This window comes from Carassius gibelio, chromosome A6, assembly GCF_023724105.1.
Source record: "Carassius gibelio isolate Cgi1373 ecotype wild population from Czech Republic chromosome A6, carGib1.2-hapl.c, whole genome shotgun sequence".
NCBI lineage: Eukaryota > Metazoa > Chordata > Actinopteri > Cypriniformes > Cyprinidae > Carassius > Carassius gibelio.
In genome coordinates this window covers 12,428,845-12,446,966 of record NC_068376.1, presented here as the reverse complement: position 1 = coordinate 12,446,966, position 18,122 = coordinate 12,428,845, and the positions used below count along the sequence as shown (strand labels likewise).

The 18,122-nt window shown below is 38.2% G+C and overlaps 2 protein-coding genes across 16 annotated transcripts in view; one reads left to right on the top strand and one right to left on the bottom strand.

Annotated features, from left to right (window-relative positions):
• The window catches only part of LOC128016245 (centrosomal protein of 95 kDa), a 233,500-nt gene that overhangs the window by 34,539 nt on the left and 180,839 nt on the right, over positions 1-18,122 (top strand). For all 15 annotated transcript variants that reach the window (XR_008184107.1, XR_008184105.1, XR_008184106.1 and 12 more), the window contains 3 exons: positions 13,433-13,537; positions 13,735-13,848; positions 13,999-14,080. Coding sequence is in view for 10 of the 15 variants with exons in the window: in XM_052600760.1 (XP_052456720.1) it covers positions 13,433-13,537; positions 13,735-13,848; positions 13,999-14,080 (301 nt within the window). In the remaining 5 variants the exon portion in view is untranslated. The remainder of the gene's footprint in view (positions 1-13,432; positions 13,538-13,734; positions 13,849-13,998; positions 14,081-18,122) is intronic.
• Positions 3,264-7,014, bottom strand: LOC128016243 (uncharacterized). The gene is made up of 2 exons (XM_052600750.1): positions 6,996-7,014; positions 3,264-6,779 (listed from the first exon to the last, which is right to left on the bottom strand). Exon 2 carries the CDS (start codon positions 6,430-6,432, stop codon positions 4,483-4,485), a length of 1,950 nt encoding a protein of 649 aa, XP_052456710.1. The 5' UTR covers positions 6,433-6,779; positions 6,996-7,014; the 3' UTR covers positions 3,264-4,482.

The window sequence follows — 18,122 nt, the reverse complement described above, 5'->3', positions numbered from 1 at the left end:
AAATCTGTACTTTTGTTTGTTTGCACGCATTGTTATAGGTTTTCAGCTACAAAACACGATGTGTAATGTTCAAGCTTATTGTGTGTAAGCTTGTACAAAAATGACGGAACCAATAAATGTTGCTGAAAAATAACGTCTGTCTCATTAAACTTAATTCAAATAAACAAATATTCAAATAATAGTTTTTTGTGAGCTCAAATATTCAAATGTGATATTTGCGGAAAACGCCCATTCCTAACGTTAACTTAATGCTGCGTTCCGGACAGACAACTTGGATATAATAACTATAATACAATACGATATTATATTATATTAAAGTGTATAATATTATAGTCTACATAATAATATATAATATACTTTATATATTTATATATTATGTTAGGTAGAAAATGTTGCATGTTAAATGCATACTTTTATTTAAATGTATTTATTTATATACATTATAGAGAGAGAGAGAGAGACGTTATTTCCGAGTCCAATAGAGCTGGTTTTCGTGTACTTCAGCTAGGGATGGGCGTTTTCTGCAAATATCACATTCAAATATTTGAGCTCACAAAAAAACTAATATTCGAATATTTGTTTATTTAAATTAAGTTTGAGACCGACGTTATTTTTCAGCAACATTTATTGTTTCCGTCATTTTGAACAAGCTTGAACATTACACATCGTGTTTTGTAGCTGAAAACCTTTAACAATGCATGCAAACAAACAAAAACGGATTAAAAGCAAAAAAAAAAAAAAAAGTGAACAAAGAAAAAACGTAAAGCAACCTTCAGCAATTATTCTATTGTAGAACGTAGCCTACACTTAACTTTTAAACTCTTAAACTGTCAGCAAATCTTTTTTTTGCTTTTTTTCCCTATTGTTTTACATGTTCTTGTTAAGAAATACGGGCATATAACATGATCGGGGGAAAATCTGCTCCTTAGTCTGTTAACAATAAGGCCAGCTGCGGAGAAAACGAGCTCTGACGGCACAGACGTTGGCGGGACTCAAAATTAACTGTGTGCTAAGCGAATAAGTTTGGTGAAGCTCTTCGTGTTTTCGTTTCACCACTGAATGGGATCTTCATCTGGTGGAATACATGGCTTCAGCAAGAACTGTTCCCACTCGTCTCGGCTGGACTCTCTGTAATCATCGTTGAAGAACTGGCTCAGCTTTTTCCGACGAGTGGGCATTGCATCCTCTTCATCGTTGGTGACGGCAGGTGCATCCGCACCACTCGCATCAAGGAAAATGTTCTGATAATGTTCAAAGTTTTTTTTCTTACTTTTTTTCTCATGTTTTTATAGAGGAACCTGAGATGTTTGTGCCGAGGGTCTAGTGCGGACACGGGAAGAGGAGTTTTCATTGCATTCTTCAAGTTAGCGGTGTTTATTCGTTGCTTGTGTAAGGGAAACAGGTCAATTTAGCTCAAAGGGAATCATTTAAGATTTTAAAGGGAATTTGAACAGAATCACTGTTTCACGGCTGTTCACGGAGGCGCGCCTGCGGTTCAGTGAACGAGCCGTTTAACATCAAATCTGCGCTCAAAACACAAGATACTTCTCTTTTCAATATGAATAAGGCTTTATTAGATAAATCTAAGACATATAAACTAATCTAACATATAAACGCACGCACACACACATGCACACAAGTTGCAGGAAGGTCGAAAGTTAGGGAAAGATGAGTTTAAGAGAATGGAAATATGGAATCCCAAGTTAACAGCAATACGTTAAATTGCATAGACATGAACAACCATCAATCACGTAATTAGCGCTCGCATTGAGTTCCTCAATGGGGTTAAAATTATATTAGATACACCAGCACAACAAATATCTGGGAATACGTTGCCTTCGTTTGCTGTGAAAGGGACTCCAGTTGAAAGGGGTATCCCGGTGTCGCTGATTGGCTGGAAGTTCAGTTGGCTGAAGTGACGTCTTGGGGAGCCCATGCTTGGGCGTTGGCTGAAGCTGGAGTTGTGTGGCTGGTCGGAGTTCAAACGCGCAGACGAGGTCGACGTTACAAAACTTAACTCAGAACACGAAACTCTCAAACGGAAAAGAAAAGAAATAAAGTTTGACGAGACTAGGTTGTGTTCCTTCTCATTGTGGCATAAGTAGCAGCAGGCAGGCACGCTGGAACCGCGCTCAAAGAACCATGATGACTAACCGCATGGCTAGATGCTACAAGCTAAAGCTAGGTAGCAAAGCTACAAGCTAAGAGCAGGCATGACTGATAGCACGAGCAAGGCTGGAACTAAAAGCAGACTAAAAGCCGACATGGCTAATAGCAGCAGCTAGGGACTAAAAGCAGACTAAAAGCAAGGCATGACTGATAGCACAAGTAATGCTAGAACTAAAAGCAGACTAAAAGCCGACATGGCTAATAGCAGCAGCTAGACTAGAACTAAAAGCAAAATTTCATGGGGTCCAAAGTATTTAAAACTTCCTTGTTGGCCACCCCTCAAATGTTGCCTTGACCAATCAGATATGGTCTTGAGTCTTGGGTATCATAAATCATTTGTTTATCTTACCAAGCATGTGGTTCTTGCCTCACAGGGTCTAATTTTGGACATGATTCCTATAACATGATTATGATATATTTTACAAATAAATGATTGTCAGGACAATATCAAGCAAGAAAATTCGATTATGTCAATACTAGACATGACTATGTATCCTATAGTTATAAAAAGACATACACAATAAGTGATTATACATGATAGTCAAATGTGTGGGTTACACATAAATGAATATGGAGTTAAGCAATGGAACGATTCATTTACAAGTCTTTTTGAGTTCATTCTGGTCCATACATAATGTATAAAAAGCAGTTTCTTTGCCATTCTCTGGCAAAGGGACTTTTCTGTGAAGACAAAGGTTTAAAGCCCTTCCCCCTTAGGAATTTCAGTCTGGTTTCACTGGCTGGGGGGGGGAAGTCAATGCAAGTATTTAACTTGATCTCCTGGGTACACATGTGATGTCCAGCGTTGCATTCCAATCACGAACAATAAATTTGACAATCTCTTCTTCGAATTAAAATTGTCAATAATTGTTATATTGGTGTTAATGTTGAAAGCTGTTGTGTGAACAAGTTGGTTGGTTGGTTATCTTGCTTGGTTCTTGTGGCACTAGAACTGATTTATGACTTCCTGAGGAGTTCGGCTCTCGTTTCAATGCACACAGCTCTGATAGACTCTTTGATTTGTCTGATTCGACTCATTTCTGCTACATATATCCCCCTTTCGATCGGCGAGGTGTTTAGGTGAAGACATCGTCGATCGCTGGAGAAACAAAGGCAGAAGAAGCAGACAAACACAGCAAACAGCAAGACAACACCTCCATGACAGTTACTGTACTGGTGCAGGCATCAGGTTATTTAGGTACACGTGGTTAAGTTCAATTAGTCAATGTAGTTTAGCACATTGAGGATAGTTTAGATCATCTTGGAAATTGTTTTTATTTTAAATCATCAATCAAATTTGTGGTTAACTTTGTTTGGTTCTTCTAGGTTGTCTTACTTTACATGTTTACCATTAGTTTTCTAGTAATTTCATTTTCAATTCAATGAATTGACCCATCATGCATGGAGCTCTCTGGCTTCCATTCAGTTTAGAGTGGCTGGCGGATATTAGGTGTTGCGAGTCAATCCTAATATCAGACCTTCGACCCTCGCAGGGTGTCTAGGCATTTCACCTACTCAGGAAAGAGGGGAAGGAGAAGGATAGGTAAAAGAAGAACAAAACAAAACAAGGCTGCTGTGGGTTTTCCTAGCATGTGTTACAACTACTATTGAGCTAGGATGTCAGGTGCAGCTAGTGTGTCGTGAACCTTAACTTAGTGTCAGGTGTTCTACCTATTGTGAGGATGGCTGCACGTTTCTTCATGGTGGGTATGTGTAACTTTGTTACGCTAAAAGTTGGATATTCTACCTGTGGGAAGAATATGTTTGTTGACTGTGTTATCAGTAGATGTGTTTACCTCTGGGTGTAGGTAATGTTGTGTGTTACTGGTGTAGTGCATGTGTGGTCAGATCTGTTCAAGTCTGTGTTGTCTCCCCCTTTTTCTAGCATGTCACTGAAGACTGGCTCTCTGCATCCGTGGCTTGGATGAGGGCGTGTCCATGGTCTAATGAGGGGTCAGTCCAGCAAGGCAGGAAGTTCTTTGGCAGACAGTCGGAGGCAGTTTGGCATGGCTGTGTGAAGCTGAGTTGCAAAACTTGTCTCCTGTGTTGCATTCTTCTTGTGATGCCTTCTGGCTGTAGCAGACTTTCTGACCTTCTGTTCTCTGGTGGTTGCTGTTGCACAGACAGGGAATGTGGTACTTGGAGTTAATTTGACAGTTTGTTAGTGACTGAGGTGATGTCCTTTAGTACCTCAGATTTTTCATCAACAGTTGGCCGTGAAAGACTTGTTCGTTCTGGGTTGTTGTTGAACAGGTGCTTGTCATCTCTGATGTGGTGGACCAGATGATCACCGGCCTTCCGTTCTGTCGCTGGTCACAGCGAGCACGACTCAACTTTGTGGTCATATGCATGTAAATTGTCTTGAAGGAACTCTCTTAGTTGTTCCATGACTTGTTCCGTGTCTTCTAATGGTAAGCGGTCATGTTCTTGTGCATACTCAGCACTGTGCATGTCTGAGTGGTGCTGAGGTGGGTTTTGTTGTCGCTTACCCACACAAGTTGCTCTTGGATGAGTCAGCTGATTACCTTTGGATATCTGGTTAGGTTTCCAGATGTTCTTATCCTTTTGGTTTCTTGAGAAGCGTGGCTGGTCCCATGAATTTTTCCAGCAGTTGGGCTGAAAGCGGTCGTGGATATGGGCGTCACGTTCTCTATGCTCTTGATGGAAGACTCTGGTGTTGTGATGCCACTGGGTGTCGTCCAGTGCAAGGCTTGAGTCTTTGTTGACAGAGTTCAAGAGTGTGGATGTTTTGTTACCTTTCTTTGAGGCCAACTTCTGCTTGTTATAGGCCTTCTGTGTTAGGTCACGCAACTGTTGGATGGTCATGGAGTTCGGACAGGCCATGACACCTAGATGGTGACTGACTCCAGGGTGCAGATTCTTTAGGAAGAGGGTTTTGAAGTTCACATCCTCTTCAAGGTCAGGGCTGTTGTGTGCACCGAAGTAGGCTTGTCGGAGTCGGTTGTAATAAGCTTGTGGAGTCTCTTGACGACCTTGTTTGGTTTCCAAGGCAGTTAACAGTCCCTGTTCAGACTCTGGGTCTGTAAACTCTTTAATCAGGACCTCACGAAGTCGCTGGTAGTATGACTTTGTTTGAATGGGCTGTCGATCTAGAAAGTTTCGTACCTCGGAACTGGACGTGGCTCTAAGGAGGTATAACCAGTCTCTGTCAGTCACATGAGGTCTCACTTCCAGATGGAATTCGATATCTCGCAGGTAAGCTTGGATGTCGGGGCTCTCTGTGGAGTTCGGGTTGAACCTGCTGATGTTTTTAGACAGCTTGTTGAGGTCTTTGATGGTCATCCCGTGTGCAGCTTCAAGGCCTTGGACGGGAGGTTTTCTTTCGTTGGCAGGAAAGGGTTGTGTGGCGAAGGCAGGTGAGGTTTTGGGTTGTGGCCCTTCGCTCCTTTCGTCATATGCCAGTTCTTGGACGTGGGACTCTGCTCTGCTCAGCAGTGATGAGGCTAAGAGAGTTTTCTCTTTCCTTGGCTCTTGTTTGTGCTTGTAAGCATTTTGGAGTTCTTTTCTGACCATGTAGAGCTCATCGTTGGTATCATCTAGTTGTTGGGTCAGATTGTCCATTTCAGTTCTGTACCTTTCAAGGTGGTCTTTCAAAGCACTGATTTCAGAGTTCTTGTTTCTGATGTCTAGCTTGGCTTTCTCTAGTAGCTGTTCGGCATACTGGAGTCTGTTTACCAGGTCTTTCTGAGCAGCTGTTGTATGTTGCTGGTCGAGCTGAGCTGCTGCCAGGGCTGCTAGGAGCTTCATAACTTGTTCTGTTGTATCCTGCTCCCTCTCGCTGGGTGCTTTGAGTTGATTTTGAACTTTCACTTCCAGCTTGTCTATGCGACGTTGAGCACGTGTCAGCTCCTCTTGAAGGTGGGTGATGTGCTTGTCGCTCAGTTTCAGCTGGGTTGTGAAGGCATAGCTTAGTGAGCTCATGATCTTGACTAGCTCCTCGTGGTTGTTGTTCTGGCTTGAATCTTGTGTCAGGAATCTTCTCAGGATTAGGATTATTATTAAAAATAATAACAGTTCAAATGTCTTTGGAGTGAGGCTGTCTGTTATGCCTCTCAGCCAAATGTTCACATCTTCCCCATGGGAAATGGGGTCTGCAGTCTGCGGCATGTTGGCACGCTGGGGAGAAGAGAGACTGACACAGATCTGTGTGGAGTAAAAGCCTATGTGTGGTGGGACAACGAAGTGTTGTATCAGTGATTGTGAACCACTAGTGAAATGTGGTGATGACTGTGTTGGTCTCATGGTGTCTAAGTAGACTAGAGATGCGAAGACTTTGTCACTCTAATGAGGAAGAGGAAAAGAGAGACAGAGGTGAAAAACAAATTCAAATGACAAGCAAAATTTCTGTTTTTCAAATGAGGAAAATTATTTTTTCCAATTAAATGTTATCAAAACGTAAACAATATTATTATATTTCTTTCTTTGGAGAAAAGAATACAATAATAATTCTGATATCTCTTTTCTTAGTCTGACAGGATTGACACCGTACACCTTTCAGTTGGATCGCTCACCAGGGAGGCTGCGAAGGCGACAGTTGTTCAACACGTATCTCTATTAAATTGATCTCAACGTTGGATGAGATGCTAAAACTTGGATTGCGTTTCCAAATGTAGGGAGTTTAGGAAGAACAAATGAGAGGATGATTACAATCAAATTCATAAGGATGATTCGTCGTCTTTGGCACGATTGTGTATTTACTTCACTTAGAATTGATTGATGGTTCTTACATGTCCTACAAATGTAAAAAGAGAAGAGGAAAGTAAAGGAGAGAGAGGACGGAGATGGTAAGTCTCAGTAGCGGTTACCTCAACTACAAGGAGAGCGTTGTGTTAGTTGCTGCACAACTAATCAAACAAAATAAACTTTAAGTGAAAGAGAGTTGTCTTTCTAATTTATTTGAACTCGTAGTGAGGGATAACAATGTCTCCTTTTAGGGCTCAGGTTTGTCGTTCCCAGGCTAGGATACACAAAAGAAATGGTAAGAAATAGGAAAATTAAAAAAAAATTAATAAATGGGCAAAATATGCAAAAATGAAATTAAAAAGAGGAAATCAATACGTAAAACAATAGTGGTTAAGTGTATAACCAAAACAGGAAGAGGGGTAAAACGCATTCAAATAAGTAAAGGTCTGAATAGCATATATTCAGATGGGTAATAAATAAATTAGGAAGAATAAGTTTACTTTAACTTCCAAAGTTCAAGGCTTATTCATTCCTAAAATAATTAGACCCAAAAGAGAATACTAGAAATAAAAGATCATATGAAATGATCTGAGAGGGAAATTTTAAATGATTCAAAATAAATTTAATGTTTCAATTAAATTTCAATTTGACAATTAATAATTGTGAGTCAGTATTTCCCTTTCTAGTAAAATGAAAATAAGTGGTCAAGTGAGAAAAGAGAGCGATAAAAAGAAAGAGACTAACAAGTGTTAGTTAAGATGTTTATAATGGTTAAATCACGTCAGCGTTGCCCAAACACACATTATTCTACCACTGGATGGTAATGCTAACGGCTAACCTTTGAGGCTAGTGGCTTTAGTATAGACTTCAATGTAAATGCAATGGTTTCGTTAGCTTAGCGACACCGCAGAGTTTGTGCGCTGCGCTTGCACAGTTCAGAGTTGCTCCGGAAGTACGTTAGGCTTCCGGGTCACGGTCGTCACTATGGCAACCAAAACACATTCTAGTGGATTAGCACATGAATCGTTGCATTGTTGCAAATACAGTTAAGCATGTTACATGAAATGTCGGCTCATTTCAACACTGTACAAATAACAACACCGCCTTTCAGTTGGTTTTGCGATGTGGCACTTAAACTCTCAGTTTGTATAGAGTTAAATTTATCTTAATTCAAATAGCAGCTTCCTGCTGTAGTTATTATATCAATCTCAGCAATTTGATTCTCCGTGCCAGTTTTTCTGGACACAAACATAAAAGTTTTCCTTCGCTGTTGGTACACAGTTAAAATTTACTTGATCAAGCTTTTAAAACACTCCCATTAAAATTACTATCGGGCACACGCAGTGTTACGCGAGATTGCGTTCACTTTGTGAACGGATACAAATGGGCAAACATTGTTCTCTAAAGTTTAACGTTAACGTAGGGGAGTCGAATATCAAATTTGATTCGGCAGTGGAACACGCACTGGCAATCAAACTATATGAAATATGAATACGGGGGCTTTGATAAATAGATTGAGGAACGCGCTCAAAACTATTCTTTATTCACCGATTTATATCCGGTATATATACCGATATATACCGTTCAGCAAACGGTGACTGAGATAGCGTTTGAGACACTGGAACACGCAGTGAAATCAAATCAGCTATAAAACAAGGCATTACACAAATGAGGAACACGCTCAATTTCTACCTTATTGTATGATCTCAGATGTTTACTTTTAAGTTCACTTACTGCTGTTAACAAAGGGGAGACGGACTCGAGTTAAAGTCTCCTCTAGCTCCTTTCATTCAAGCGGGAGGGCGCGCGCTGCTTTCGTCACGCGTCACACAAACACACACACACATACTCCGGTCTCGCAAGCTTCTCAGCTTTCATTCCTTTAGCAAAATCAAAGATTAAATAACTTGGTTTATGCTCACAATTTAGATTAAACTGCCCGCATTTTCTCCACCATTATAAATGTAAGGGAAACAGGTCAATTTAGCTCAAAGGGAATCATTTAAGATTTTAAAGGGAATTTGAACAGAATCACTGTTTCACGGCTGTTCACGGAGACGCGCCTGCGGTTCAGTGAACGAGCCGTTTAACATCAAATCTGCGCTGGATACTAATATCCAAACTATAGTGAAAACACTATCAATTAGCGCAGTAACAAGATCGGCAGTTTAAGACATTAACTTGTAAGCACAAAACACAAGATACTTCTCTTTTCAATATGAATAAGGCTTTATTAGATAAATCTAAGACATATAAACTAATCTAACATATAAACGCACGCACACACACATGCACACAAGTTGCAGGAAGGTCGAAAGTTAGGGAAAGATGAGTTTAAGAGAATGGAAATATGGAATCCCAAGTTAACAGCAATACGTTAAATTGCATAGACATGAACAACCATCAATCACGTAATTAGCGCTCGCATTGAGTTCCTCAATGGGGTTAAAATTATATTAGATACACCAGCACAACAAATATCTGGGAATACGTTGCCTTCGTTTGCTGTGAAAGGGACTCCAGTTGAAAGGGGTATCCCGGTGTCGCTGATTGGCTGGAAGTTCAGTTGGCTGAAGTGACGTCTTGGGGAGCCCGTGCTTGGGAGTTGGCTGAAGCTGGAGTTGTGTGGCTGGTCGGAGTTCAAACGCGCAGACGAGGTCGACGTTACAAAACTTAACTCAGAACACGAAACTCTCAAACGGAAAAGAAAAGAAATAAAGTTTGACGAGACTAGGTTGTGTTCCTTCTCATTGTGGCATAAGTAGCAGCAGGCAGGCACGCTGGAACCGCGCTCAAAGAACCATGATGACTAACCGCATGGCTAGATGCTACAAGCTAAAGCTAGGTAGCAAAGCTACAAGCTAAGAGCAGGCATGACTGATAGCACGAGCAAGGCTGGAACTAAAAGCAGACTAAAAGCCGACATGGCTAATAGCAGCAGCTAGGGACTAAAAGAAGACTAAAAGCAAGGCATGACTGATAGCACAAGCAATGCTAGAACTAAAAGCAGACTAAAAGCCGACATGGCTAATAGCAGCAGCTAGACTAGAACTAAAAGCAAAATTTCATGGGGTCCAAAGTATTTAAAACTTCCTTGTTGGCCACCCCTCAAATGTTGCCTTGACCAATCAGATATGGTCTTGAGTCTTGGGTATCATAAATCATTTGTTTATCTTACCAAGCATGTGGTTCTTGCCTCACAGGGTCTAATTTTGGACATGATTCCTATAACATGATTATGATATATTTTACAAATAAATGATTGTCAGGACAATATCAAGCAAGAAAATTCGATTATGTCAATACTAGACATGACTATGTATCCTATAGTTATAAAAAGACATACACAATAAGTGATTATACATGATAGTCAAATGTGTGGATTACACATAAATGAATATGGAGTTAAGCAATGGAACGATTCATTTACAAGTCTTTTTGAGTTCATTCTGGTCCATACATAATGTATAAAAAGCAGTTTCTTTGCCATTCTCTGGCAAAGGGACTTTTCTGTGAAGACAAAGGTTTAAAGCCCTTCCCCCTTAGGAATTTCAGTCTGGTTTCACTGGCTGGGGGGGGGAAGTCAATGCAAGTATTTAACTTGATCTCCTGGGTACACATGTGATGTCCAGCGTTGCATTCCAATCACGAACAATAAATTTGACAATCTCTTCTTCGAATTAAAATTGTCAATAATTGTTATATTGGTGTTAATGTTGAAAGCTGTTGTGTGAACAAGTTGGTTGGTTGGTTGGTTATCTTGCTTGGTTCTTGTGGCACTAGAACTGATTTATGACTTCCTGAGGAGTTCGGCTCTCGTTTCAATGCACACAGCTCTGATAGACTCTTTGATTTGTCTGATTCGACTCATTTCTGCTACACTTGAGAGATGCAGTCAGAGACCGCAGTTCTTAGGGGCCATTGATATATCATGTCTTTTGCGCACTCAATTTCGTTATTTCCAAGGTAGGTGCACGGTATGCGTGCTCATAATGGAAGCAACTCGGTTGTGATGCGCTCGCGGTCCGCACTGTATAGAGTTAAAAACATCTAATCTTTTCTGAATGCCGCAAGCGCACAGCAGGTCATGTGACAAGAACTAAACATTCAGCTTCATCCTTTCCCGTAACAACGTTGAAAGCTCAGCCAAGATGAAGGAACAGCTGATCATAGCTGTATATGGATTGCCATTTTGAAATAAATTTAGTAGCAGAGCTACTTTTTTGTGCTGTAAATCCATTTATCCTTTGCTGAAATTTCTGCATCTTCATGGAGAGAGCGCGTCATTGGCAGACGCCGCAGGAGCGCTTCTGCCCGAGCATTTTTGAAACGAAGGAGAAATCGGTGCGTCTAGCGTTTACCATGCGTTTTTAGGTGCGATATGTGAACAGCCCCTTATTCATTCATTAATTATTTTTTGCTTGCATACATCTTCAAAAATGCCGTGGAGAATCACAGAAAGTGACCAATTAGGTTTTATTGTGAACTTGTTTTTTTTTTTTTTTTTTTCGAAATTTGAATATCAGTTTTATGTATCGAATAATTAGAGCAGAACGAATATCCGAATGTTCAACTATCCGTGCACACCCCTAACTTCAGCAAATCATTGGCTTAATTTTTCCCCCAGTCTTTGAAGTATTTCCTACATTCTGCCCTTTTTAATTATTTCATTTATAAATAATAATAAATAATAAAGAAAACGAGTCATAAAGTGTACAATAAAGCACAATCAAATCCTTATTATAATCACATGGCACTTGAATCAAGTTAAAGGTGTAATCTGCTAACTGTCCTGCAGGTGATTGCATAAATCTGTCTTCTATGATTCATTTAGGGCTTTACGATTACCAGAGCACCCGTAGATCTACAATGATTTTCAAGTGCAAGCAGCCTAGGTCGTGAGAGCTCCTGATTGGTTTTCCTCATGCTAATTGATAATTAGCTAGAGTATATAAGAGTGGTGTGCTTTATTTGGGACCGGCACTTTCTGGGGAAGCTCTCCTCATGAGTGGCTCCTTATGTTTTTTTTACACATGCAGCATGAAGATTTTGTTTTCCCTTATCCCTAGACTTATGTTTATAATTATTGGTTGTGATATGTTTAATTCAATAAAACCTGTTTTTGATTCAAACGTTTCTGTTTGAAACTTCTTTTGTGTTGCGGCTTGATACTGTTGCTGCTTGATACAAGCTGGTCGTAACATGGGTACAAAATTTATTATTATTCTAGGAGCCAAAGGAACCGGCTCGTATGGATCTTTGCCACTATTATTATATTGCTATTAACTTTAAATTTATTAAAATATCATGCCATTTCCTGCTTACTAAGTCCTGCTCTATATGATACAGCAACTTCTACACAAACTTCTAGGTTGCAAAGAGCTTACGAAAAATGTGCTGGGTTCCATTTGTAAAGGGGTACCAATCAGATGAAGAAGATTACAATAGTTTCTGCAAATCATTAGATGTTCCATGGTATACCGTTAAGATCATCATCAACAAATAGAGACAATAGGGCACCAAAAAAAACAAATGTTTGCCACTTTGCCAATAGATTTACGGCAACAATAAAGAAGCTTTAGGCATGTCTGCCAAGTATTGCTCACTTGCTGCATGTTACAACAATATAGTTTATTCTTCACTATAATATCTGTACTATGGGGTAAAGTTGCCAGATGGAAGCCATTACATAAAAAAATATGGCGCAAAAAATAAAAAATGCAAATAAAAGCTGTCAGAGAAACTGAAAATGAGCAGAAATTTCTCAGAGCACCAAAAAAAAAAAAAAAAAAACACTGGCTAAAACTTTTTTTTAGTATTTATTTAAAGATGTTTTTATTTTTTGTTTCACACTAGTTTTATTTTTTTTTTGATCTGACCGTTATACTTAAAATTGATCCCAAACAGGAGACCTACCTCCCATTTGTTTTGCAAGGAAGAGTGGGAAAAAAATTGACACATCAAGATTGCTAAGCTACTATACTTTGGCTGCTGCATTAAAAACTAAAGGCGTTTCAACCAAGTGTTATTTCAACGAAGTATTGTTTCAATATTACATTAAATGTGAAAAAAAAAACAACAACTGTCATGACAGGGTGTGTAAATATTATATAATGTTAATACTGTTATTGCAAGCATTGGAAACTGCATAATAAACCATTAATATAATATTAAAATAAATCTTACATTAATTACTTGGTTGCATTGTTTGGAATGCTGACATTTTTTTTATATATACTTTTTAATAGTAATAAAACTAAAACAAATTATGTTATGATAATAATAATAATAATAATAATAATAATAATAATAATTACTATTATTATAAACAATACATCGTTTTCTTGGTTTGTATTTTTTATTTTTTTGGAATTGGGAAAATATTTTAATTTAAAACATGCATAAAAATATATGAACAAAACCATTGTGTGTTATCTACCAAACTGGGTCTGCTGCACAGTCAGAATCAGTGGACTTAGATTGGTTATTACAATTGAAGAGAGAGACTATAAACAGTTTATATTTGTGAATCTCATTTGTTGGGCTTTTTCTTCCACAGATTATGTAGCTGCAGAGCGCCAGGAAGATGACATCCACAATATGCAATCTGTAATTGACTCGTTGGCCTTAGACTACCTTCAGATTAGTTTATCTCACATCACAGGTTAGGCATGTTTCATTGTGTCGATCTCTCTTCACATGGGCTGTAATCACTTGTTATTGGAGGATGCCATGTTATCAAAAAAGTTTCTACTTAACTATAATAATTTTAAATATGCCTGTTGAGAGCAGTCAGTGCACATGGCATTTCCTGTCTTTTGTTTTGTGTAGCTTCGTGTATAACATGCATTCTATCTGTAGGTGAGAATATAGTTAGAGGAGAAAAAGAATCTGTCAGAAACTTGTTGGAGATTTTTGATGGTCTGCTGGACTACCTCATAGATCAGCAGAGTGACGAGGAGCCTCAACTTAAAGGTGATTTATATCTCACTAACAGTTTTTTCTTTGTCAGTGCTCATCACCGGAACAAAACCACTGAGATTACTAGGTGTTTGTAATTTATAAGATGCTGCCGATGCATTATTTTGCCAACTAAAGTCCAATTGTCTTTATGCACACATTTAGGGTTCAATGGAAAGACCAATGCAGCTTATCAGTCTCAAAATCAGGACACGGGCAAGATGCAGTGTCAGCCCTTAACCATTCAGTAAGTGGTTTACCCAGATAATTGAGGGATTCACTTTCTCACAGTTGCATTTACTGCTTTTCCAGACCTGCCAACCTGTGTGCATTTTACGTACCAGCTACACATTTTGACCTCAGTGGTACGATGGTACAATTTGTCACTCTAAAATACACAAATATCTAGTGATACGCCTCTGTCCACACATAGTATTCAAAATAAGCAACAGAAAAAGATGAAGAGTTAAACTAATCATAGTGTCTTTTTGTTTTGTTTGCAATTAAATTATTATTTCTGTGTTTTATTTCTCTCCTAGAAGCCTATAGTTTATAGTTTCAGTTCAAAACAAATTGCGCTCGCCCCGTTAAAAGCTCTGATAGAAGATGCACTGTTTAATGTGTTTGAGAGGTGCTGTTTTCCTTAATGCATAATTTACATTTCACAGGTATATTCTCCATCTGTAAATATTAAAAACCAATGAAAATATTTCAATTTTGCTGCCAGAAGTGCATGGACTTTTGCTTAGCGATTCTCTGCTAAACTCCAGCAGACTTAATTTAGAACGAGCGTCACAGGGTGCATACGCACCCAACAGACAGAGCTCAATGATAAAGGAGCAGAATAACTCTGACCAAAGTATACATTTTGGTGAAATATTTGTAGTTGGACAATAAATGTTACATGTAGAATTTTAAACCTATAAGCAAGTGTATTTGTATGATAGCACTAACTGTAAAGTTTAATGGGGTAATCAATATAGCCTTTTGACATTTTTAGTTTAGTAACTTCTTTAAAAATGTTTTTTTATTTTTAGATTGCAATATTAATTAATTAGTTTGATTTTAACTTGTTTTTGCACATAATATATGCCTACATGTTTACATTCACTTTATTTGCTTAATTCAACTACAAAATACAGAGATGTATAAGGCTACTGTATACCACAAAATCAGCCAAAAATAGTGAGATATGAATTTTTGCTCCTATCACCCAGCCAAGTTTACTGGAGTTATAATTAAAGTGTACTGTAGGTTTTTTTTTTATTTATTTATTTTTTGAATAGCAGAAAAACAACTAAATAGCAAAAAATAACTACACCGTTATGATAAACTTTACTCAAAATGACCCCCTCCCCAGCACCATGCTGATGGTACTCAAATTTTTATTTTATTTTTTAATCCAAGGTTGGCAGGCCTGGACTACCTAGCAGAGTTGCTCACTCTCTCTCACACAACCACACACATACACAATGAGATTAAAGGCTGAGGTTTGCAATCAAGGTAAAGATGATGAAGTGACAAGAGTCATACAGTAAGCATGCACACTATATTGATGCAAACATTTCTGTACTTTCACTTTGTTTACACACATTCAGGATAACAATTTGATTTGTCATGTGTTTGTTGCTGAATGGAATCAGTTAACGGCAGTATGTATTAGGGCTGGACCAGAATATTAAATAATTAAATAATTTGAGTATTTGTTCGGTGGGTTGGCATTTGATTTTTTAAAAAAAATTTTTTTTAAGCACCTGGCAATCCTCCACGTTAATGGTCTTCATTCGTGCTTGAATATAGCCATTTTTTTTTTTTACTATCGTGCCGAATGGTTCTAAGGATTGTCAGGTACAGTTACAGTTGTATTTCCATGTGAGCCTGGTATGGCGCAGCATGGTTACAAACCTTTCTCAGCTCAGAATTCGAGGCACAGTTAGACAGCTGTGCTTAGCTGTGCTGCGTGTGCTTGACATCGCCACTCTGTTGCCTGGCTACCAGTTTCTCCAAACAGCCAAGGAAACAGAAACGCTACGTTCAATATAAAAAAGGAAAAAAATCTTGAGACAGTTTGGTCTGTTAGAGAAAACATTTGCGCTTATCGATATTATACCCATTGTCGACTTCTGTTTATTTTATTTTTCACGTAGAGAGTTGTCTTTTTTTCTGTTATTGAACAAGTAAATATCAGATAAAAAAGGAGTCTCAAATACAGAAATATCTGATAATTGTCCATATCGCTGTTTATATTACACTTGTGTTACCAAGGCAATGACTGACAAATTTGTATTGCATTCCAAAGAGCTCCATTATAAGCACCACAGTGTTAAATGAAACCAAATCCTTGCTGATTGGTCTGGATCAGTACGTAATTGAACAGTTAAGCAAAAAGAACCATTCGGTCTGGTAGTAGAAAAGATACTTATGAATTGGCCATGTGTGAATGTCAGAGAAGACAAAAATGCCAAAGACCTCAGGGGTGTGGGAGCTCTTTAAATTGAGTGAGGACAAGACAAAGGCAGTTTGCAAGAACCTGTCCTACCACAGCAGCACATCAAGTTTGAAAAATAATTTGAGTTCATTTAGGGGTGTGCCGGTTTCAGAATTGGTGATGACGGTTATGACGTGAGTCAAATGTGACTGTTCATAACATAACCGTTGGGGGGGGGTGGGGGGGGTTTAACTCCGTGTCAGCGCGCGCTCTGATCGGTAAAGGGGCAGAGATTTCAGACCTCCATTTATTAAGGAGATCGGTCACAAAACTCATCATCCGAGCCAACGTTTTTTGAGCAAATTTCAAAGCTGCACCCGCCTGCCATCCGCTGATTGTTTTGCGGTCTATGGCCATGCAATGCTTTGCTGATGCGAGTCGCAAAAAAAATGCCATTGTCTGTTCTAGAAAGGATGCAGCAAAGATATTTAATGCTAATGTATGAGGCATAGGCCTACGCTGAGTTTCATTTGCGATGAGATGCGCTCTAGTGCAGTGCAGTGCAAGTGAACGCGGCGCGCTGGTGCTTCCATGTCGGTTATCATTGTCTGCTATATTTGCTTTTATTTATTAAAATACACGCAATTGGTTGATGAAACATTTATTAAAATTAAGACAAAATTTGTACAAAACGAAATTCGTTTTTAAGAAAGGTTTTCTACAAAGCAAAATTTTATGAAGTGGTAAATATCATGTCTGACGATTTACAAAACTTCATTAAGTGGTAAAAACCATGTCTCCCGATATATTGCGAAATTAATGTACTTGTAAATTGAGATAAAAGAAGGAAGTAAAACAACAATAACATTATGATATAACATTGTGACAATTAAAAAAAAAAAAAACATTACAAATTGTACAATTTGTAAATTTTTTAAATGTAGGATAGTCTTAGGCTACAGTCTACTAAACAAAAATTAAAAGACCTTTACACAAAGGATCATGCATGCTATTTTTATTAAACAGTAAATAAATATAAAGCCTGTGTGTGTGTGTGTGTATATGTATATATGTGTATATGTGTGTTAAATGTTTTAATTCCATTTTCATTTCGGTTCATTCTTGGTTTAAAAAATAAATAAATAAATAAAAACTTCAGGTTCCATATGCAGAGCGAAATGGGAACAGTCCAACATTTAGCAATAATTAGTATTAACTCTGTTATTATTCTTGATTTTTCAAACTACCAAAACTTTTTGAATTATGCCTTGTGTGACCAAAAAATAAAAGTAATATTTGTTTCAGCTGTTTGATCACGCTGGTGCCTCGCGCACATATTCACTGGAAACAGCAGTCACCAGACACTTGGCGTGAGCACTTTGACATATTGTTAATTATGATTTTTTTTATCTCATGAATAATAGTTAAGCTTCAAATGGGCAACATCACGAATATGGAAATGTTTGGATTTCTCCTGAATGAGAAATTAATTTTTTAGCGTGTTTAAAAAAAATAAAAATAAAAAAAAAAACCTTCAGCAAATGAAAATAGGCGATTAATCCGTTAAAATGTATTACTCTGGGTTAACAGTCATTATAATTGTTTTATAATTCAGAACAGAGCCTGGGACTAATATAGGCTATCCAGGTTTTTTTTTTTTTTGGTTTTTTTTTCATTGCATCTGAAAATGACTTCGTTCATTACATTCATTTCTCGTGCTCTGGCGCAGATCAGCCTCCCATGATGCTCAGCTGTGGACGATCTAAAAATGTTTGATTCCCGGCCCGTCAAGAATTCAAATGCGGCCCGCACCACATGCTAAAAAAAAAAAAAAAAAAAAAAAATTTTTATCAGTTTGTAC

Bases quoted from the DNA above. Each gene is read 5' to 3' on its own strand.
- LOC128016243 (XM_052600750.1), bottom strand. From the start codon at position 6,432: ATGAGACCAACACAGTCATCACCACATTTCACTAGTGGTTCACAATCA.